Below are 23,816 nucleotides of genomic sequence, written 5' to 3' on the forward strand. Positions count from 1 at the left end.
TGTTTTAATTACCAGCAATTAAAGCATATTCTCTTGAAAAGGTTATTAGTCAATGTGCTAAAACTAATAATATAAATTTTCTAAGAGAGATTTCGGAAATATTGGTTGACATTTAATTGGAAATAGGAAAACCGAAATTGGGTACTTTAATGCATATCTTGAGAACATTTTCGGTTTTAGAATTTTCTTGTTGTCCAAACATCCTTGGTCTATAAATACTTGAGTTTGCATTTCTTGCAAACTATCCTAAGAGCCAGGGAAACTTCATTCGTGTTGTTTCTTCTGGACCCGTTTAAATACTGTTGTGGGATCAAGAATCTCTATGAGTACCGTTGGTGGGAAACTAGATAATTGCATTGTTATTTTAGTTTTCGATTATTGATTTGATTAACTAACGATTGTTGAAACTTTGATTGCACCTAGTTTGATTATTCTTGAGAGCCTTTTCTTCTGACATAAGGGTCACTCAAACTAGATCAAAGTATCGACAAGATCTTTAGAACTATTTATAGATCTAAAGACATCTTATGATAATCAATTGTTAACAGACTTCGTTCTGTGAGTGATTGATCACAAGAGGATTCAAGTTTGTGTTGTGCAGGTTATCGAGAAGGCAATTGAAGATTTAAAGACAAAGAAGATTTTCTTATTAATTTTTCGTATCTTGTGAATTTGTGCACACATCTTGATCGGCTAGGATCCGACTTATATTAGATTTATCTAATCAAAAAATCATTTAGATCGGTAACTATCGTTTGGTGGTATTTTTCAATATCCGAATATGATAGTTGTGAATATGAATCTAAGATACTGATTCAGATTGATTTTACCCGACAAAGGAGTTTATTAGATTAAACGGAATAGCCTTTGTCGAGTACTCAACATATCTTTAATAGTAAAGATAATTGAAGTGGTTACCAAATAATTTATTCCTTTACTATTTGGAATACGATCTAAAGAAGTTGAGTACATAAAGACTTTACTGGGTAAAGCAACTTGAGATAGTGACTTCTGTCGTGGATCCACGTGTGTGACCAAAAGGTCGAAGACGCGGGGGATACTGAGAAAACTAAGTAACTAGGGGTAGTTTACTTGGTGTCAACTATACAAAGTTGGCTTTTGTTCTTTGTATGACAACTTAATTATTAGAGTATTCAAAATTGGCATGGGTCCCAGGGTTTTTCTGCATTTGCGGTTTCCTCATTAACAAAATCTTGTGTTGTGTTATTCACTTTACTTCCGCATTATAATTGTTACTATAATTAAGTAAATGATACTATTGTGCGTTAATCCGAATTACTTGACATTGATCCTATAGTCAATCGGTTTTATTACCGTAACTATTGTCAAGTAAATATCTTGTTGTCGTATTGTCTCGACTTTGTCTACAAACGATAAGTGCATATTTCATATATATTTGGTGTCAATTCCATGCTAGTATTTGTTGGTTTTTTTGCAAATTATTGTATATTACGCTTGTTTTCTCTTATTTTGTGTTTTGTTAGGTAAATCATCCAAAAGAAGTGAATTTGCACTTAATTGTGCAAGGAAAGAAGCTAGCTACAAGTGGAAAAAGGCCAAAGACCAATTATTGGAACTCACTCAAGTACAAGATTTCTACTTTTAATTGTGTAAAGGACGAGAAGACCAAGGAAATGGCGAAAGAACGAAGTCATTCTGAGTTCGTATGAGCAAAACAAGAACTTAGAAGACTAAAAAGGCAAAATGGTCATTTTACAGGACCAAATGCTATTGGCACCCCCACGATACGTTAAGAGGTAGTCATTCTGTTAAGGGGTAGTCATTCTGTTAAGGGGAAGTCAAGTTCAAAGGAACTGCTAAAGGCAGTTTGGTCTTCTACAAAGGGGAAGGAAGGAATTTAAATATGATTAAGGCAGACACCAAATTACTCAGGGCACCTCTTCCTCTTCCTTAATATGAACATGAAGAACATGAGCTGTTCTTAATGGTGGTCATCATGATGCTCATGATTGCGATGGATTTCAGAATAAGGGTTTTTGGATTCGAATGAAACCATTAGGTTTCTATGATGATAGAAAGCATGGGTATTAACCTGATTTCGATAAATCAGCGAAACTAAAGCGTGGCAGTGGAACATGGCTGCTGCTATCATCACCGATGATTGATGGAGTTGTTGGCTGGGATGACGAAATGAATCGAGAAGAAGACGCAGAGAAGAGTATCGAGCTTAGTGAAGGGATTCAAGTCAGCAAAGCTCGAGTATTAGTTACTGCTGTGTTGATCAAAGATTGATCATGACTGATGATCGAGTTGAAGCAGGAATCCGTTCTTGATGATTGCTGCTCGAGAAAGTTTGCTAGCATAGCAGAGACGATGGTGTTTGATGGAATATGGGTCGAGCAGGGAATAAGGATGGCAGTGATGAAGGGGGTTTGTCGGTTCTCGAGTTTGCGGAGTTATGGTTACTCACTGAAACAACATGGTCGTGGATGTTGCTGCCATCAACGGTGATGGAAGAAGTAACGTCATCCGGGGACCCACTTCTGTTGTGATAAACTCGTACAAGTCAGAGGAGGGAACATGAAGAGCACGTGGTGGAGAACTTTGACGCGTTTTGAGGATTAGTGATGATTATGTGTACCGCGCATCATCGAGGCTGGATAGTTCGACGGCGCAGATGAAGATACAAATGGTTCCTCAGAGGATCGGACGGATTAGAAGACATATGCACGTTACTAGAATACACCACGATGCACTGAAGTATCAGCAAGATAAACTCCACCGACTTTCGTTACCTATCCTGTACGAGTTTTGTGGATCGTCTAGGGTATTTGATAGCTATAAATAGCAGCCAAAAACTTGAGAGAAAATCACTTCTTCTTTTATAATTTCCTTTGTAGCTAGAGATAAAAACAGAGAGAGAAATAAAGTTTTGCTCCCTGGCTTTTCCTGTGAGATTTTACTTCTAGTTTCAATTTCTTTATTTCTTCTTTCTTTATTTCTTAGTACTAATTAGCTATGAGTATCTAAACTCCTTATTTATTAGGGATGATTTCAAAGTTCTGATAATGAAGTTTTAATTTCTTAAACCAAGTTTATTTGAAGTTTTATTTATTTGTTGATTATCTTTATTATTTTTAAAGTCTAAGAATATTGAAGGGTTATTCAAAGTGATCAATTAAATTAACCAATCAATATTTCTTCTACTAGTTTAGGGTTGTGTGATACGTGTAATTGTCACATCAACTCTTTACACAAGTAGTAAATCGCAAGAGCCGATAGAGGGATTCTGTTAAGGAATTGTGTATAAAGATAACACTAGTAAGCGGGCCGAGCCTATGGGTCTGATGCTAGGATCAAACTGATTCACAGAGTGTAAAGCATTCGGTTAATCTACACCTTGAGAGCTTATTCTTGGTAGGTTAGTTGGATAGAAACTGGTAGTCGAGCGCTTCTGTATCCAGTGACAACAGGAATCCGGGGGATAACAGATCTTATTGCTATTCTACGGTTGGTAACAATATAAATTCAACAATAGATAAACTTGTATTCAATTAAGTTTCAGTTCAGTGACGGCAAAGGATTCCCTAGTTATCTTTCTTCTTATTATTTACAACAAATCTTTTATATTTTCTTTTGTCAATTACTTTGATTAAAATCTAAAAAACCCCATTTCGGTTACTTTTAACAAATAAAAACCCCCTGCTCTTCGTGGGAACGAACTCCTTGTCATTATATTACCAGTTAATAGTGTGGAAAGAAGATAATTAATTTGTTGTGTAAACGACGCGCATCAAATTTTGGCGCCGCTGCCGGGGAGCAGTCGGTAGCTTTAGATTTTTCTTTTTGTTTTTAGATTTCTTTTTAGTTTTTTAACTTTGTTTTCTAGATTTTTTTTGCTTTAGGTACTTAATATCTGGCACCGAAAGACTGGGAATACCAGAGGTGCGGTATTCAAACCCGTAAAGGAACGGTACTTCAAGCACGTCAGCAGTTGCAACCAGAACCGTCTACAACAGAGATGGTGGGCGGTGCGAATGATCAACCTCCACCTCCAACAAGGAGGACGTTGAGAGATTTAACATCACCATCTTTAGAATCTCAACCACTGTGTATTACTCTAACTGACACAGTGGAACTTAAGTCAAGCCTTCTTCATTGGGTTCCAAAGTTCAAGGGACTACCGGGTGAAGATCCTAATCGACACCTGCAGCAGTCTCAGAATACAGTAAAAAGTATGAAAAAGAGCGATGATGATGATGATACATCTTTTCTACAAGCTTTTACGTTTTCATTAACGGACCAAGCAGAATCATGGTTATATTATCTCCCTTCCGGAAGTATTACCACATGGACCGGAATAAAAAAGCTATTTTTAAAGAAGTATTTTCCTGCTTCTAAATCTGCAGCTATTCGTAAGGAAATCAGTGGAATTGTGCAGATTACTGGAGAATCTTTGTACGAATACTGGGAGAGGTACAAGAAATTGTTGGCGAGTTTCCCACACCATCAAATACCACCACAACTTATCATTACTCACTTCTATGAGGGGTTACTACCGCATGAGAGACACTTGATTGATGCGGCTAGCAGTGGTGCATTGGATAATAAAACTATCGAGGAAGCTACTAGTTTGATTGAAAGCATGGCTGCAAACACTCAACAATTTTACACTCGAGATTCTTCAACAGTTAGAAGAGTTAGCGAGATGGGAGATTCCTCACACATGGAACAACGAATGAGTAATATGGAAAAAATGGTACAACGTATAACATCTGCAGTGGTTCCTTCATATGAAGAGGATGCCGAGGTAAATGCTATATTTCCTAATCAGAGACAAAGGTATGATCCCTATTATAATACTTATAATCCTGGTTGGAAAGATCACCCTAATTTCAGTTATGCCAACAAGCAAGCAGCAATACCTAATCCGTATGGGCAGCAAGGTGGTTTCTAACAACAAAAACCTCAGAATAATGAATCCAAGTCGAAGCACTCATCTCCATAACAGGGTCAACAGAAAACTGATCAATTCATACACAATGCCGAACAGAATCAGTTAAAAACCGATAACGCCATTAGAGATTTACAAACTCAGATGGGGCAAATGGCGACAGATATGAATCAAATGAAAGCGCAATCTTCAACAAAGTTGCCATCACAACCTTTTGTGAACCCAAGAGAGCATGTTAATGCAGTAACTCTAAGAAGTGGGAGACAAACTGAAGAGCCAAAGAAACAACAAGTGGTTAATAACGACATTGAAAAGGAAGTAGAGGAGGAAACCGTCCTTAAGGAAAATCCAACCTCAACCGACCAACCTAAGGACACGGTTCCCACTTTTACCACACCACCTCATTTCCCTAGTCGTTTTGCCAAGTCAAAGAAGCAAGCTCAAGACAAGGAAATTATGGACATTTTCAGCAAGATACAAATCAACATTCCATTTATTGAGGCCATCAGAACTGTACCCAGGTATGCCAAGGTTTTGAAGGATTTGTGTAAAAGGAAGGATATGTTGATTGTTAATCAAATTACTCAGGTAGGAGAAAGTGCTACATGTTACTAAATAAGATGCCTGCAAAGTGTGAAGATCCGGGTGGCTTCACAGTGCCAATTACTATTGGTAAACGGCGATTTGAGCGTGCTTTGATTGATTTGGGAGCATCGATAAGTGTTATGTCAGCCGATGTTTATGATTCTTTGAATCTTGGACCTTTGAAAGAGGCGAAGATTACTATTAAATTGGCAAACAAGTCCAATATATATCCTAAGGGAGTCGTGGAGGACGTATTAGTTCAAGTGAATCAGTTAATCTTTCCGGTTGATTTCTACATTGTGGATATGCATAATGGAGATAATTTTTCATTTACTTCGTTATTACTTGGGAGACCGTTATGAAAATAGCAAAGACGAAAATTGATGTGGACAATGGTACACTCACTATGGAATTTGATAAGGAGATCATTCGCTTAAACATATTTGAGGCCATGCGTTATCCTAGTGATGTGCACTCCGCTTTCTCTATTGATGTTATTGATTCGTTAGCACAACAAATATTTGATTTGAGCAATGAAGATGAACTTGGAGTTGTGTTGCGAAATAGCATTGATTTGAACGTTCATGGGCAGCCGAATTTGGACATCGAATTAGTCAAAGAGCTAGTGGAGATGTGTGGTGCTTTAACAACATTACAAGAAGCTCGAACGGGTAATATCTCTTATATTTCTTTACCCATAACTAATGAGGTTCCTTTACCTTCTATTGTGCAGGCACCTAAGCTAGAATTGAAACCTATTCCGGACCACTTAAAGTATGCTTACTTGGGTGATAAAGAGGAGATTCCGGTGATTATTGCAAAGAACCTCACTGCCATACAAGAAGAACGTCTACTTCGGGTTCTGAAGGAGCACAAAATGACCATTGGTTGGACTATTGCTGACATCAAAGGCATTAGTCCATCAATGTGCATGCATAGAATCCTTATGGAAGATGATATCAAGACGGTACGTGATGCTCAGCGTAGGCTTAATCCCCTAATGATGGAGGTCGTAAAGAAATAGATCCTCAAATTATTAAGTGTGGGGGTAATCTACCCAATTTCTGACAGCAAATGGGTTAGTCCGATACAAGTGGTGCCTAAGAAATCGGGTGTCACTGTTGTTAGAAATCAAGATGATGAACTTGTTCCTACAAGAGTTCAAACATGATGGCGAGTGTGCATAGACTATAGAAAGCTCAATTCGACTACCCGCAAGGATCACTTTCCTTTGCCTTTCATTGATCAGATGTTAGAGAGGTTAGCGGGACAATCACATTATTGCTTTTTGGACGGTTATTCGGGTTACAATCAAATAGTTATTGCACCGGAGGATCAGGAGAAGACTACATTTACTTCTCCTTTCGGTAAATTTGCATATAGAAGAATATCGTTTGGTCTTTGCAATGCGCCCGCCACTTTTCAGAGATGTATGGTCAGTATATTTTCTGACTAGAAAACATCATTGAGGTATTTATGTATGATTTCAGTGTTTATGGTGATTCATTTGATATTTGTTTAAATAATCTTGAACTTGTTCTTAAAAGATGCGTAGACACTAATCTTGTTTTAAATTGGAAGAAATGTCACTTTGTGGTTAACCATGGTATAGTGCTTGGTCACATCGTGTCCTCTCAAGGGCTCGAGGTAGACAAAGCAAAGATAGACTTGGTTAGAAACTTACAATACCCCACTTCGGTAAGGGAGATTCGCTCGTTTCTTGGTCATGCAGGTTTTTACAGGCGGTTTATCAAAGATTTCTCCAAAATCTCAATGCCGATGTGCAAATTGTTGCAAAAGGAGGTTGCCTTTAACTTCGATCAGGAGTGTAAGGATGCCTTTGTCAAATTGAAGGAGATGTTGACTACTGCGCCAATTATTAAGTCACCTGACTGGAGTTTTCCGTTCGAGTTAATGTGTGATGCAAGTGATTATGCAGTCGGAGCTGTTTTGGGTCAGAAAGTGGACAAGAGGTCACATGTGATTTATTATGCATCAAGGACCCTTAATGAGGCTCAAATCAATTATTCCACCACTGAGAAAGAGTTGCTCGCTATAGTATTTGCATTAGAAAAATTCAGAGCTTATTTAGTGGGTACAAAAGTGATTGTATATTTTGATCATGCAGCACTTTGGTACCTATTAAAAAAGAAAGAGGCCAAACCAAGACCCATACGATGGATTCTTTTGCTATAAGAATTCAGTATTGAAATCAGAGATAAGAAAGGTGTCGAGAATACTGTTGCGGATCATCTTAGTAGACTTGTTGTATCCGAAGAAGAACTTCCCCTACAAGATTGTTTTCCGGACGAACAACTTTTCTCAATTGAAGAATCAACACCTTGGTACGCTGATATAGTGAACTATTTGGTTACAAGGCAAGTACCTAGTATGATGTCTAATTTTCAAAAGTTCAAGCTTAAAAAAATAGCCAAACAGTATGTGCGGGATGATCCCTACTTGTGGAAATATTGTGCTGATCAGATTATCCGCAGGTGCGTACCAAACTCTGAATTTCAATCAATTCTATCTTTTTGTCATTCTTATGCTTGTGGTGGTCACTTTGGTTCTAAACGTACCGCTCTCAAAGTGCTTAAGAGTGACTTTTATTGGCCTACCCTATTTGAGGATGCATATGATTTTTGCAAATCTTATGATAGATGTCAACGAATGGGCAATCTAGGTGCTCGAAATCAAATGCCACTTACACCGATTCTTCATGTAGAGATTTTTGATGTGTGGGGTATTGATTTTATGGGTCCTTTTGTTAATTCGAACGCAAAATATTATATACTTCTTGCCGTGGATTATGTTTCTAAATGGGTGGAAGCTAAAGCCACCCCTACTAATGATTCTAAAGTTGTTTGTGAGTTTGTGAAGGAATATATTTTCTCTAGACATGGTACACCAAGAGTGGTTATCAGTGATGGAGGATCGCACTTCAAGAAATCCTTTCGTGCTCTCCTCAAGAAGTACAACATTACTCACAAGGTTGGCACGCTGTATCACCCACAAACTAGTGTGCAAGCTGAAATTTCAAATCGTGAAATCAAGTCCATTCTGGAGAAAACTGTCAATACTACAAGAAAAGATTGGAGCTTCAGGCTTAATGATGCACTTTGGGCATATAGAACGGCGTATAAAACACCAATTGGTATGTCACCATATCGGTTGGTTTATGGCAAAGATTTTCATCTCCCGGTTGAACTTGAGCATAAGGCTTTTTGGGCGGTAAAAATATACAACATGGAGTATGAGGAAGCTGGGAAACAAAGGAAGCTACAAATCAATGAGCTAGAGGAAATACGTAATGATGCTTATGAGAGCTCTCGTATATACAAGGAAAAGACGAAGTTATTCCACGATAAAATGATTTCTCGAAAAAGTTTCGTTGTGGGACAAAAAGTTCTTTTATTTAATTCTCGTCTTAAGTTATTTCCAGGCAAGCTAAGGTCCCGATGGGTGGGACCGTTTGTTGTTACTAATGTTTTTCCTCATGGTGTAGTTGAAATAACTAGTCCTAAAACTGGGAAAGTTTTCAAGATCAACGGCCATAGACTGAAGCCATGCTACGAGAACTTCACTATAGTGGATGTTGATGAGATTGAGATTCGTTATTTTCTCCCTCTGGAAGAGTAATTTGGAGAATGCCAAGTCGGGCTGAGGACATAAAACTAAGCGCTAAATGGGAGGCAACCCATCGGTTTTCTATCTTTATCTTTTGTATTTTATTTTTCTTAGCTTTTCATATCATATTTTGATTTACCACCTTGATTTTACTTAGGATGAGTCAATTACATTGAGGACAATGTAAAGTTTAAGTGTGGGGGAGTATTTTGCATATAGTTGGATTGAAAATTTTCAAAATTTTTGCATAAAACCTCCAACTTTTAGAGATTTTAGAGTCACTAGCATACTTCTAAGTATGTTTACATAGAGAATTCTGACCGACATAACTGAAGTTGGAAGTGTTAGGGAACTATGTTCGGATTTCTTACGAATTGAAGTGTTAAATAATGGATTTAATCATGCCGCTGATGCAAATTAGGAGCAGGGAGAAATGCATTATTAGAGTTGTTGATCAATTAGTGGAGACTACCTATTTTCATATCAACTGAGGCACCAGACCAAATTTTCTTTGTAGCTGACTAAAGAGCTTTCTTTTGAGTGTGTGTCACCGTACGTTGATTCCGGGTAGAATGGTGAGCTACCCAACCTCCCACCAATAGAAGCACTACTCTTTGATCTCTTGAGTGCTTATTTTGTCAATCATGAGGGTGACGTCTATTGGATGAAAACCACCTTCTTGTAGTTTGATTTGCAGTTAGCACCATTCTCTCTCTCGCCAACAACAGGTCCATAGAAACACATCATCATCAACAAATGGAGCGATATCAAAATCTACAAGGAAAGTTGAAGACGTTTGAGGTTTACAAGCAACAATACAAGAAAGAGCATATTTCATATCCAAGTAAAGCAACATACAATGAGCATATTTTTAAATACATGTTGAAGATTTACAATACAAGGAGCGGAATTCTATATCAAAGTTGAAGACTTATTTGCACGAGCGAAGAAAATAAAAAGATGAGAGTTATTGAAGTTTAGGATACAAACACAATACAAGTTGTGAAGAACAAAGTGGTAAAGTACTTCTTTTATATGTTATTTTAATTTTGTTATTATTTTTGTAGTTGCAATCTTTTTGTCAAAAAAAAAAAAGAAAAAAAAAGACAAAAGAAAAAAAAGAGAAAATACAAAAAGATTTGCATTTAGGTTATTATTTATTCAATAAGGTCATGGGGAAGAAAAATATATAAAGAAGTTTCAAGCAACAAGGAAATTGAGGAAAAGATTTACAAATTGTCAAAGTTCTACGAAGTTCAAGAGTTTATCATCAGCAGTTGAAGACCGAAGACGAAGACCAAGAAGATGAAGAAGACGAGCCAATCGAAGACGTTTCTATTGGATGATGTGAGAGTGGTGTTGTCATCACTGCAATCGGATGTGAATGTGGTAAGTACTCTCATCCTCTATTTTTAAAAATAATGGTTGATTTCCTTTCTTAGAGATCATCAGAAAAAGTCTTTTATTTCCCACGACCTTGTGGGGTCTCCAGAAATAATTCAGAAGGTTTCCTTCCCACCATTCAACGTGTGTAGGATTTCTCTCTTCATTCTCACCTGCACACATGTGAGACCCATAAAAAAAGCCGTCTTTTTTAGTGCAATTATCATAAAATCCTTTTAAGTGAGGCAGAAGTCGAGGCGAAATGCTTATTGATCGCTCTCAAACACGCATTCTCTCGTTATGGTGTGGTTATTTCTCACTCAAGATTTAAGAATGAATATGTTCTTTGGTATTTCTAACTTCTTATTACTAGCATGAAGAAACTCTATGTCCTCATAGCTCTTTGGATACTTGGGACGCTGAAACGCTTTGAAGTTGGAGTAGGTTTTGGGGGTACACCTCTCGTAAGCCCTCACGAGACTATAACTCGTCCACTAGGGACACCTAGGGGTTTAAAGTCTTGTTACACATGCTAAGTATGACCGTATCCTCGGCGAAATGGAGTTGTTGTAGTTTTTAGTTTAGTTTGCTCGAGGACTAGCAAAAGGTAAGTGTGGGGGAATTTGATAAGTGCATATTTCATATATATTTGGTGTCAATTCCATGCTAGTACTTGTTGGTTTTCTTGAAAATTATTGTATATTACGCTTGTTTTCTCTTGTTTTGTGTTTTGTTAGGTAAATCATCCAAAAGAAGTGAATTTGCACTTAATTGTGCAAGGAAAGAAGCTAGATACAAGTGGAGAAAGGCCAAAGACCAATTATTGGAACTCGCTCAAGTACAAGATTTCTACTTTTCATTGTGTAGAGGACGAGAAGACCAAGACAATGGCGAAAGAACGAAGTCATTCTGAGTTCGTATGAGCAAAACAAGAACTTAGAAGACTAAAAGGGCAAAATGGTCATTTTACAGGACCAAATGCTATTGGCACCCCCACGATACGTTAAGGGGTAGTCATTCTGTTAAGGGGGAGTCAAGTTCAAAGGAACTGCTAAAGGCAGTTTGGTCTTTTACAAAGGGGAAGGAAGAAATTTAAATATGATTAAGGCAGACACCTAATTACTCAGGGCACCTCTTCCTCTTCCTTAATATGAACATGAAGAACGTGAGCTGTTCTTAATGGTGGTCATCATGATGATCATGATTGCGATGGATTTCAGAAGAAGGGTTTTTGGATTCGAATGGAACCATTGGGTTTCTATGGACGATAGAAAGCATGGGTATTAACCTGATTTCGATAAATCAGCGAAACTAGAGCGTGGCAGTGGAACATGGCTGCTGCTATAATCACCGGCGATTGATGGAGTTGTTGGCTGGGATGACGAAATGAATCGAGAAGAAGACGCAGAGAAGAGTATCGAGCTTAGTGAAGGGATTCAAGTCAGCAAAGCTCGAGTATTAGTTACTGTTGTGTTGATCAGAGATTGATCATGACTGATGATCGAGTTGAAGCAGAAAGACGTTCTTGATGATTGCTGCTCGATAAAGTTTGCTAGCATAGAAGAGACGATGGTGTTTGATGGAAGATGGGTCGAGCAGGGAATAAGGATGGCAGTGATGAAGGGGCTTTGTCGGTTCTCGAGTTTGCGGAGTTATGGTTACTCGTTGAAACAACATGGCTGTGGCTGCTGCTGCCATTAATGGTGATGGAAGAAGTGACGTCATCCAGGGACCCACTTTTGTTGTGATAAACTCGTACAAGTTAGAGGAGGGAACAGGAAGAGCACGTGGTGGAGAACTTTGACGCGTTTTGAGGATTAGTGATGATTATGTGTACCGCGCATCATCGAGGCTGGATAGTTCGACGGTGCAGATGAAGATACAAATGGTTCCTCAGAGGATCGGACGGATTAGAAGCCATATGCACGTTACTAGAATACACCGCGCTGCACTGAAGTATCAGCAGGATAAACTCCACCGACTTTCGTTACCTATCCTGTACGAGTTTTGTGGATCGTCTAGGGTATTTGATATCTATAAATAGCAGCAAAAAACTTGAGAGAAAATCACTTCTTCTTTTATAATTTCCTTTGTAGCTAGAGATAAAAACAAAGAGAGAAATAAAGTTTTGCTCCCTGGCTTTTCCTGTGAGCTTTTATTTTTAGTTTCAATTTCTTTATTTCTTCTTTCTTTATCTTAGTACTAATTAGCTATGAGTAGCTAAACTCCTTATTGATTAGGGATGATTTCAAAGTCCTGATAATGAAGCTTTAATTTCTTAAACCAAATTTATTTGAAGTTTTATTTATTTGTTGATTATCTTTATTATTTTTAAAGTCTTAGAATATTGAAGGGTTATTTAAAGTGATCAATTAAATTAACCAATCAATATTTCTTCTACTAGTTTAGGGTTGTGCGATACGTGTAATTGTCACATCAACTCTTTACACAAGTAGTAAATCGCAAGAGCTGATAGAGGGATTCTGTTAAGAAATTGTGTATAAAGATAACACTAGTAAGCAGGCTGAGCCTATGCGTCTGATGCTAGGATCAACCTGATTCACAGAGTGTAAAACATTCGGTTAGTCTACACCTTGAGAGATTATTCTTGGTGGGTTAGTTGGATAGAAACTGGTAGTCGAGCGCTTCCGTATCCAGTGACAACCGGAATCCGGGGGATAGCAGAGCTTATTGCTATTCTACGGTTGGTAACAATATAAATTCAACAATAGATAAACTTGTATTCAATTAAGTTTCAGTTCAGTGACGGCGAAGTATTCCCCAGTCATCTTTCTTCTTATTATTTACAACAAATCTTTTATATTTTTTTTTGTCAACTACTGTGATTAAAATTTAAAACCCCCCCTTTCGGTTACTTTTAACAACTAAAAACTCCCTGCTCTTCGTGGGAACGAACTCCTTGCCATTATATTACCAGTTAATAGTGTGTAAAGAAGATAATTAATTTGTTGTGTTAACGACGCGTATCAACAAACAATCACACAAGTTATAAGATTTATAGGTTGATATTAAAAGAGTGTGGTATATTTGGATACTCTCGACTTTTCAAATTGAATAACAGTTGAACGTTTATGAGTAGACTTTTAATATTTGATCAAAATCAATAAGAAATTTTAATAAACCATGTTGATTCAGGTACTTTGAAGGATTATTAACGAACCATAATTATTTTGGGTTTTATTCTTGACCCGTTATATTTAGGTTTTTAAAAACTTGATTAACGTTTTTTAAGTAATCAACTAGGTTAAATCCCTACTAACCTAGCAAAGTCTAAAATGTATTTTGTGCGTCAAAAAATCAGATGGAAAAAGGTATTAAAGGTTTACCTCGTTATTAACGTGTTTTATTTCGTTATTAGGGGTGAGCATTTAAGATCGGATCCGTGGATTCGATCTGGACTAACCATTTTTTGCCGGTGGATATCTGGCCCTACATTAATGGATTGGATGCGGATGTAACTTATGGGATCCAATGAATTTTGGATTTGATATGGATGCTCTCTTAATAACTGTATATTCATCTTATTTGTTGATCATTTACTTCCTTATGGCTTGAAATTGAGAGGCACAGAGAAAACATGTAATAACTGCATTTTTTCCTTTGTAATGATGATTTATTTTTTTGTTATCGTGGTTATTAATATTAGTATGTGTGAAAATAAAATTTATTGTCCGCATCTCCATTGGATGCTAAATCGGACACAAATGCTGAACTTGAAATTCGTTATTTCTTGGATTGAATGCAGATGGGGCTAAAACCGAACCACGCTCACCCATACTCGTTATATATAGTAATCCATATAATACTGATCATATGCATATGACATATCAAGTAGATTGCCACTTTAACACCACTATGAGCATAACAAAGCGGCAAACATAAGCTTTTAAGTGTCAAATATACCTCTTAGGCATATAATATAGAGTCTTTACCGAGCAATAAAGATTTCATCGCTCGATGGTCATTTCAGCCATCGATGGTCAATCCAGCGCAGCGGTGCTATGATCATTGCTCAGTTATTTCTCATCCAACGGTCAGGAATTCCCACCCCTGTAAATACTCAATTTCAAATTCATTTCAACTCACACCAGAATTTCTAAATCTCTCTAGAATTTCTCAAACACATACATATTCCATACTTGTTATAACTCTTATAATTTTTCAAAATATGAACATGGCTGAGTTCATAGGAAATCAATATGCTGCCGAAAATCGAAGAGCCGTTAACCAAATAAGAATGTGAAATCCAAAATTTACTACTGCGAAAGATGAATCTATTTGTAGAAACTATGTTTTTTTTATTGAGAGTCTTGTCATTAGTGGTGCACTCCAAGGCCAACCATTTTGGCAAAACATATTTGGCAATTTCAAGAAGAAATAATAAACCTCAACAATCGCGATGTGCGCGGGTTGAGTCACCGCTTCAGTGCAATCACTAAAGAAATTATAAAGTATGTTGTTTTTGTAATGCAAACGTCAAAATATGAGGAGTGGTGAAATCATGATGGACATCGAACGAAGGTGTAGGGCGGACTGGCGCCCCATCAACGGAAAAGACCTCCAATATGGAAGTTGTTTTGAGATTTCAAGAGTGTTTCCCAAATATAACCTATTATTTATGTTTTAATTTCTTCATTGTCAACCTAAGATGAAATATAAGTGTTAATATTTTCTTAATTTATTAGTTAAAATTAAAATGTATGTCTATTTAAAATATAAGACTGAGTTAACAATAGATTTTAAGCTTAGGTTTCGATAATACTACTCTAATTTTCGAATTCATAAACAAAGTGCACTTTTTGATATAAACTTCGAAATAATTATTAATAGTCAAATTAGAAAATAATAATTTAAGATAAAGACTTTAAAAATAAAAATCCGAGACAATGTTCTTCATCTTGTTTATCTTCTTCATTTCATAACTTCCGGTCAATACGCTAATGGACGAAGTTTCCTTTATTTCTGTGACTAGTACTCTTCTTTGCCTTCAGATTTACTTTGTAATGTTTGCATCGATTTCCTTACCTTGTCTTCTTTTCCTTTTCTTAGCTGCAAGTTTGAGTTAGTTAATATCCTAAACTGAAAGACTTCTTTGCTTTTAACCTATTTCTTTATAACTATCACATATCTTCTTAACAACTTCAAGTACTACTGCATAAAAATCAAGATGGTTGCCGAATCAAGTTGGGTTTGAAATTCTTCCATATGAGAAATTTTGAAAAAAAGATAGAAATTGAGAAAGAGAGAAATAGAGAAAAAAAATTAGTAGAAATTTTGGTATAAGCTTAAATATTACCTTTTTATAGGCGACAGAGAACTAATCGTTGGCGCTAGACTTTCATCGAGCGATATTGTGTATTAATCCAGTAATACAGTCTTTATCGCTGGTGCTATAGTCAATATCGCTCGATAAAAACACTATTGCTCAATTCTTTCCCCATAATGGCGCAGCCGGTTTACCATGCCACATGGTATGTAGATGTATTTCTTTTTTCCTTTAGGAATAGGCCTACATAGGCCCAAATTAAAGTCCAACAACATCAGGTGTTAAACAAAGAACGATTTTTTGGGGACCATGGTTTTTTTGGGGGAACCATGGTTTTATTAGGCCACCTTCCCTATAGTGATAAGGGGTGTCCTAAAACGTTAAAATGACTAACCTACCGTTAACCTAATTTAATTTAAAACCAACCTAATAACCACCTATATATATATAACCACCACCTCCTCCCACCACCACTCCCACCACCGCCGATTACCACCACCACCACCTCCGATTATCACCACCACCAACCACTGATTACCACCACCACTGCCGATTACCACCACCACCACCAACCACCGATTACCACCACCACCTCCTCCCACCACCACCACCACCACCACCGCCTATTTAAGAAATGTAACAACATCAATGCAATCACAATTAAGTTTTGTTACATGATAATTTTATCGAGTATAAAAGACACCAGCCGCAACGTGATTCTGCCATGGGATCACTCCGGAGGTATTTTCCAACAAACCTTCACTTTAATTTGATTTTGATTGCTTCAATCAAATAGAAATCATCAAAATAGGGTTTTAGTAGGAGTTACAGAGCCATGTTCGGTTAGGACGATTTTCCAAAAATAGGGTTTTACTAACCGAACTTCTTGAAAATGAAGAACACGAAGAACAGTTCGGTGCTATTAGATTTAAAACTAAGTCACCGAACTCTCTGTTCGGTTGTTTCGCAAAAAATTTTAAAACTACAAAGTAACCGAACTCCACCCTTAGAACCGAAAAAAAATCCAGTCTAACCAAACTGTGTTGTTGTGGCCACTATCTTGAGTTCCAAAATAACCGAACTTAGCCAATAGAGTTCGTTTTTTTCGCAAAAAATTTTAAAACTACAAAGTAACCGAACTTAGCCAATAGAGTTCGGTTGATTCGTAAAAAATACTTTTAACCGAACTCCTTGTATTAGAACAACATAAGTCCATAAGTTCGGTTCCTTCACAAAATAAGGATATCACCGAACTTTCGTAATAACCGAACGTTTGCCTAATTGCATATATGCATATATAAGCCCAGTTCGGTTGATTCGCAAAATATGTTGAAGTTTGAGAACCAACCGAACTTCTAACCCTAGGTTACTTTTAACCTGCAGTTCGGTTGGAAACTTGGTTGCATTGAAGTTTGCAAACTAACCGAACACACAAGATATACCCAAATAAATTGTTAAGTTCAAAGTTCGGTTACCTACCATTTTATCCTAGGTAACCGAACATTACATTGTACGACCAAAACCTCCATTAACGAGCGAGTTCGGTAACCTGCGTGTTTGGAAAACGCAACCGAACTACACTTTCAGATGTGTTCGGTTACATGTTCTTGACATATGGTAACCGAACTGACCCAAATCTACATAAATTTTTTCATTTTTTTTTGAAAGTTTGGAGCAATTCAACCAACATTATCTAAGTTTGAAGCACACCTGGGTACCCAAATACCCTTCCTCCGGTTGTGGTTGGTAAAATCCATCGTTTTTCATGTTTTCCTTCTTCATCTTCTCTAACTTTACTCTCTCAATAATTCTACTTCTTTAAAAAAAAAACCATCTGATTTTTTAATCTCACTAATTATCTTTAACTTAATTATCTCACTAATCATTACACTAACTATTATTAACACTAACTAATCATCACCCAAAATTAATTAGGAGGGTAATTTAGATATTAATATAAATATCCAGATAAAGAATGACCTAGATTTACTTCTAATGTCTTTACCGAGAATAAAACTATGGTCCCAAAAAAACCATAGTCCCAAAAAAAAAAAAAAAAATCGTTCTAAACAAAAGTCCTACGGCATCACCAAAATAAAGAAAGAGAGAATCTGAGAACTAAAAAATGGCGATGATGAACAAATGCAGAAAACTAATCCAAATCTCTGTAAAAACTCCCAGCAACAACATCATCAACAAAAACGGTATGTCCTTCAATTTTCAGGAAAGATTCCTACACGAAGGTCCAGATACAGTAGAAGAGTTATTAGATAGACATGTAGTAAAGAAAGTGAAAAACAATTATGCTAGTGATGATGAACTAGAATCTATATCAAGACAACGTGTTACAAGTATGAAAAGAGAGGCTCTAAGTTTATACAGAGATATTATCAGAGCAACAAGATTTTTCGCTTGGGTTGATAAGAAAGGTGTATTATGGAGAGATGTACTTAGAGAAAATGCTAGAAAAGAATTTGAAGAATCTCGTTTTGAAAATGATCCTGAAATTATTACTAAGTTGTTGATTGGTGGTCGAGATGCTGTTGAATCTGCTCTTGAGAAGCTTGCTGAGAAACAAAGACAAGAGGTTTTGAAGCAGGAACAAAATCAGAATAATTATAATAATCGTGATAGATAAATTTTGATAATACAATTGGGGTTTCAGTTGAGGATTGAAGGCTTGAGCAATCGTGATCTTCAAGGATAAATTAAGAACTGAAGCTCGTTTTGAGAGGTAATGGTTTTCCTCTTCTTCTTTTTCCTTTCAGATTTCTGTAAAATGTTTTTGTTAAAGATATTATGTAATGTTGTTCAATGATATATCATAATTCAATGAAATTAGGTTTTTTTGTTACATATGAATTCTATTTTATTTTATTTTTGCATTGGGGTTATTGTTAATTCTTTGCATTGGGGTTATTGTTAATTCTTAGTTATGGAATTGGATGTTTAGGGATTTCTATTTGGGAAAAGATTTGAGCAATTAAGTACTCTTGTTTAGGTATGTGTAAATGGTAGAGATTAGAGAACCTTTTCATTGCTATTTTTCTAGAAAAACAATAACTTGTAGAGTGCTAACTGCTAAGTCAAGGCTTTTGGCTGTTTAGGTTGCTTCTTTCTAGTATAGGTTTCATTTATGTGATATAAACCAGAAAAGCATTGTAATAGACATAAAGGAACAACAAGGAGCAGAAATGTAGAATAGGAGTTATCTAAAGGGATTTTGAATCTTGAAATTTAATTCTTATGAGATCTCAGCTTGATGTAAAAATTTGGATTGTTATCCTCTTTTTGGAGGAAGAACGAAATCTAGTTGATCAATGATCTTAATTCAATTTCCAGATACATGGTTGGCAGGTTGAGTCTGTTCATGGTCACGTTGACAGAGTAAAGAGAATTTTCATTTTAAGCAATGTATGGTATTCAGTTTGCTGCAGTAGAAATTTGGCTTTGTTGTTTCCTGTAAAAGTTTGTGTGTAGTTTGAGTTAATTCAGATTGTCTTGGTCATATTTCTCTTAGATGGTTTCAGGGAACTTGTCTTGCACTGCAATTAAAAATTTTCAGTTTTCAGATTGTGAGTTTCCCTTCTTGATTCGATGTTATATGATGTGTTAATTGATAAGCTTAGCTGGCTTTGTTTTCCTCGAGTGCTTGAGGCCCTGAGGGTATGAACTGAAGTTCATGCCTGTATTGTCTTTCAGCCCAAAGAAGCTGAAAATCTTAAACCATTAGCATAGTAAGGAATAGTGAAACCTGCTTTCAAGTGTATCATATCTGCAAGGAAATTAAATACAGCATATCATATCTCTCTCTTCATGTATTAGGAGATTTAAGAGTATCCTAACCTCCTAATAACTAGATCAGACACAGTAGTAACATTATTACATAAATTTTATAGTTCAATTGTCGATAACAAGGATTGGTTGTAACATGGAACTTAATATCACACTTATAGGGCTTTAGCCAAACACTAGAGCACCATTATTACAGTAGCACCATTATCACAGTAACACTTACGTAAATTCATAGTGCAATTGTTGATAGCAAGAATTGGTTGTAACATGGTAGAACTTAATATCACACTTACAGGGCTTTAGGCAAACACTAGAGCAACATTACAGTACTCTTACAAATTACAATAATAACAGGATCACGTCCAGGTGGACTAAAATTCAGACAAGACCAAGCTCCATTGGAACTCAGTGGGATTCCGATACAAAGGACACTCAATCTTAAACAGCAGTGGCTGAAGAAAAGATATCTAGTATATGCCAAAGGAAGCAACTAGAGGTTGAGTTTGAAGGGGTTTATAGAAGACCAAATTGTTTGGTACATAAGTTGAGACTTTCTTCGGCTTTTTCATGGATTCCTCTGCTGGTTGGTTCAGATAAGCATACTTACTCTTTGTCCACCTGCAAAAAAATAAGAAAATTAATAATCATTTGGATCTTAGAAACCCGCATCAGCTAAAAGAACGATGAAACAGAGGACAAATGCAACCTACCAGTCCTTTATTCCAACGCGTATCTCTTTGTTCATTGAATCGTCCTCCATTTTGTTGTTGTTTTCTTTCATCTTGTTTTCTTCGTCGTGCTCTTCCTCATTTAATGACTCTTCAAACTTTCTGTAGTCTTCTTCCTACATAGTATTCACAGTAGAATAGCTGGTGAGTGTGTTCACTATTGGTTTATGGACAGTATAATCAATTGGGTGATTGCAACTTTTATGGAACCTTAACACAGCCAATGTTTATTAGAAACCAAATAAACTAGGAGAAATATGGTTCTAGAATGAAATTTGAAGTCATGGAACAAGTAGGGAAGGAATATAGGTACATTCAGATTACGAGCTCTAATACGAGCAGCAGCTTTGATAGCAGCGAGGAAGTGATCTTCCTCGTTTATTTTCTTCTGCCTCCAAAACCGTGCAATCTCCTCGTTCGTGGCACTCCAAGTACTAGATGCTGGTGTCCGCCAGCAGTAGTATCTTAGCACTGGTGGTGGTGGAGGAGGTGGTGGTGGTGTACTCATCCATGTGCTCTCTTTGCTAGTTTTCTTCTCAAGATTTTGCTTCATATCTCCGAACTGTGATGTTCAGTTCTGTTTATACCTATTTGTTGTCTTTCTTAGTGAATAAACTAGTTAACTAGATGTTGGTCTCCGTTCTCAAGTTCACCAGATTTTCTTTGGTGCTGATGGTGGGGATTTCATATCTTCAAACCTACTGATCCAACCTAACATTCAAACAGTATGGTGCTTGTTTGGTTGGTTTGGCTCATGCACGTTGTGTTGCATTTTATACATCTGTACCAAGTATTAGGTCATAACTTCAGATAGTATGATTATGAGTTTGTCCTGTAAATGATATTGCTATATTCGGATTCTTTCCCCCAACATGAGAACTGTCCTGAATCCTGGGGCTAATTCCAGTAATTACTCTCATTCTCATGGGAGTTGTTACTTTTACCAAAAGTTTGCAGGGCAAACAACTGCGTGGAGTAGTTTTGAGCCAAATTTGTTTGGGTCTGGCCCGTCTGGGGGATAAAAATCTCATTACCTAAGGCTATATGGTTGAACCAAAATTTCTGATCTTCTATCCTACATACACTCAGATTTTTACTAGATTTTGCAGCTAAGTTGGAAGTTGGAACCATGTAAACTTGAGAATCAACACAGAATCATACCAAAAGTGTTTGCTAGCACCAAAATCTCAATGCAAATTCCTCAAATACCATAGCAAATTTCAACAATTTGCTAGTACAAAGATGGCAATCAGAGTACACAACCAAAAAAAATAACACCAGAGAGAGGAAAAAACAAACTGAAACTGTAGTATTTCCATATATACACCATACCAAACAACTGAAAGAAAAAGAAGAAGAAATAACTAAGTTTCAGTTGTAATCTTGAGAGCTTTGGTCTTGAATCTAAACCTTGGATCCCTTGCAATAACCTGGCTAGGTCCCATATGAAACTGTCCAGTACTGTTTGTAAGTGGAGGTCCATCATCATAAACATACCCAAGTAGATATCTACAGTTTTTGCACTTCATCTTGATTCTCTTCCTCTGAATTCCCCAGTAATTAACAGTCTCAAAAAAGGGTCTGATTTTGTCTTCTTTTTCTAGCTTCAGTTTTGATTCATCAATCACTGCGAATGATAAAGTTCCTTTGTTACCTGCCTCGAAATAGAAATCAGATGGAAAAAGATTGATTGTTTGTAAATTCAAGTTTCTATTGCATTCAGCACAACTGTAAACAGAAGCCATGGGTGTTGAATTTTAGACCACACAGGTTTTGTCAGAAAAGTATAAGCAAATCTTGATTGGGCGAATTTATGTTTATACAGAGAATTCGTGACGAAGGTGAAGAGAAATTTCTCAAGACGTGGACGCGTATTTCTATGTTTTTCCTAAACCGGTTCAACTGCTTTATGAAGCCGCAAACCCGGGTTGACAAATTTTCGGGGTTCTGCAACAGCTATTAGTTGTTGTTTTTTGATTGGATATTACTTGTTGCTTGTCATGTGACTATGTGTCCAAGAGTCCAACTCATTCTTACACTCTACTCAACCACTGCAGAAGGATAACAAATATGGACGAGTAAGATTACCGATAAGAAAAACATAAAAGGATTGAAGGACAACAAATATGGACGAGTAGGATTACCGATAAGAATAACATAAAAGGATTGGGACGTTTGTTTTACAAGTTCGCTTCAACACAATAATGAAAGGGCTATTGCTGCTAGGTGTGTTAGGAGCCTTTTCTTTTTTTTCTTTTCTCTCTATTCGCTGTGGACGAAATAAACACGATATGGTCAAGATTGTCAACTCTAAGTCAACCATAGTTAATTTTTGATTTTGAACCCCTTTTTTTATTCGATCTGATTTTGCACCTCTTTTCAACCCTTTGTTTTAATCCTCTGGCTTTATCCTTTGTGTATTGATTTTTGGTTTAATTCTGATGTTTTTATATGTTTCCTCTTTTTTTATTTTGCCATAATTTTCAATTTTCCTTTTCCCCTTTATATTTGTCATTCTCTGATTCTAATTGGTTTCCTTTCCTTTTAATGGCAGCTTAAAATCCTCCCTGCTTGTTGCCACGCACTGGTGTTGCAGTAATGTCCATCACATCTTGAGGTACAATCATAGTTGGCAGTTTCCAAGTTGGCATAATCAAAGTTGGCTCTTTATTGCAGTGGTGCATCTGATTTTCATCCTTATCGGTTTCTCTCAAGCTTATCTAATTTGGGGTTATTATAATGATTCTCCTGCTTCACTTTTAGGGAAAAGTGTTCTTGTTGTTATCTTTACTTGGTCAGGAGCTTTGGTGTCTACAAAAATTTATCTGTGTTCTGAATTTTCTAAACCTTTCAACCATACTTATCTAACTCAGAATTTGACACATCCTGCAAGTTCTCCTTATAAATACTACCTCAAGCAATTTCAGTTTCTTTACATCCTTCTCTGTTATTACAACATCTTACTTTTCTTCACCCTTTTGGCTAGAACATCTGTGAATAACATTTCTGAACAGCTGGAGGAAGTTTCAATCAGTGAAGAACCTATTAGAAGGAGGGTTGTTATGCACTCTAATACTGCAATCCTAACTGGAATTCGAGATTGGAGATATTTTCTTGCTGGTAAACTTTATGCCCCTGGTGTTATGATATGGAAAGATGCTGAACGAGCTGCTAGATTCATTTGGCCTCATCTGAGGAGGCACAATCAATGGTTGGTTCAAGTGCGTAGTTTGGAACCTAATGTTTTTGTTATCAAATTTCAAGTTTTTGATGATAAAGAAGCAATTTTGTTTGGTGGGGCTTGGAATTTTGATGGTTATTTGATAGTCTTAAAAGATTGGGATTTAACAATGGACTATCATCTCTTAGATTTCTCGGTTTCTCCATACTGGCTAGAATATAAATACCTCCTACCTGAATTCACTTATGCTGATATATTGAGAATGCTTGGTAATATCGTTGGAGAGGTTAGAGT

The 23,816-nt window shown here is 36.6% G+C and overlaps 3 protein-coding genes across 3 annotated transcripts; 1 reads left to right on the top strand and 2 right to left on the bottom strand.

Annotated features, from left to right (window-relative positions):
- Positions 1 to 17,887: 17,887 nt before the first annotated feature.
- On the top strand, positions 17,888 to 18,674 carry LOC113330595. The gene has a single exon (XM_026577408.1). The coding sequence runs from the start codon at positions 17,944 to 17,946 to the stop codon at positions 18,454 to 18,456; it is 513 nt and encodes a 170-aa protein (XP_026433193.1). The 5' UTR covers positions 17,888 to 17,943; the 3' UTR covers positions 18,457 to 18,674.
- Positions 18,675 to 19,692: 1,018 nt separating this feature from the next.
- On the bottom strand, positions 19,693 to 21,063 carry LOC113330604. Its single transcript, XM_026577419.1, has 3 exons — positions 20,655 to 21,063; positions 20,324 to 20,457; positions 19,693 to 20,231 (listed from the first exon to the last, which is right to left on the bottom strand). Exons 1-3 carry the CDS (start codon positions 20,892 to 20,894, stop codon positions 20,081 to 20,083), a joined length of 525 nt encoding a protein of 174 aa, XP_026433204.1. The 5' UTR covers positions 20,895 to 21,063; the 3' UTR covers positions 19,693 to 20,080.
- A 436-nt stretch (positions 21,064 to 21,499) lies between these two features.
- On the bottom strand, positions 21,500 to 22,218 carry LOC113330612. Its single transcript, XM_026577429.1, has one exon. The coding sequence runs from the start codon at positions 22,084 to 22,086 to the stop codon at positions 21,706 to 21,708; it is 381 nt and encodes a 126-aa protein (XP_026433214.1). The 5' UTR covers positions 22,087 to 22,218; the 3' UTR covers positions 21,500 to 21,705.
- Between the last annotated feature and the right edge of the window lie 1,598 nt (positions 22,219 to 23,816).

This window comes from Papaver somniferum, chromosome 1, assembly GCF_003573695.1.
Source record: "Papaver somniferum cultivar HN1 chromosome 1, ASM357369v1, whole genome shotgun sequence".
NCBI lineage: Eukaryota > Viridiplantae > Streptophyta > Magnoliopsida > Ranunculales > Papaveraceae > Papaver > Papaver somniferum.

Coding starts and splice junctions, on each gene's coding strand:
- LOC113330595 (XM_026577408.1), top strand. CDS start 17,944: ATGGCGATGATGAACAAATGCAGAAAACTAATCCAAATCTCTGTAAAA.
- LOC113330604 (XM_026577419.1), bottom strand. CDS start 20,894: ATGAAGCAAAATCTTGAGAAGAAAACTAGCAAAGAGAGCACATGGATG. Junction 20,458..20,654: donor TTAGAGCTCGTAATCTGAAT/GTACCTATATTC, acceptor AATACTATGTAG/GAAGAAGACTACAGAAAGTT. Junction 20,232..20,323: donor CGCGTTGGAATAAAGGACTG/GTAGGTTGCATT, acceptor ATTTTTTTGCAG/GTGGACAAAGAGTAAGTATG.
- LOC113330612 (XM_026577429.1), bottom strand. CDS start 22,086: ATGGCTTCTGTTTACAGTTGTGCTGAATGCAATAGAAACTTGAATTTA.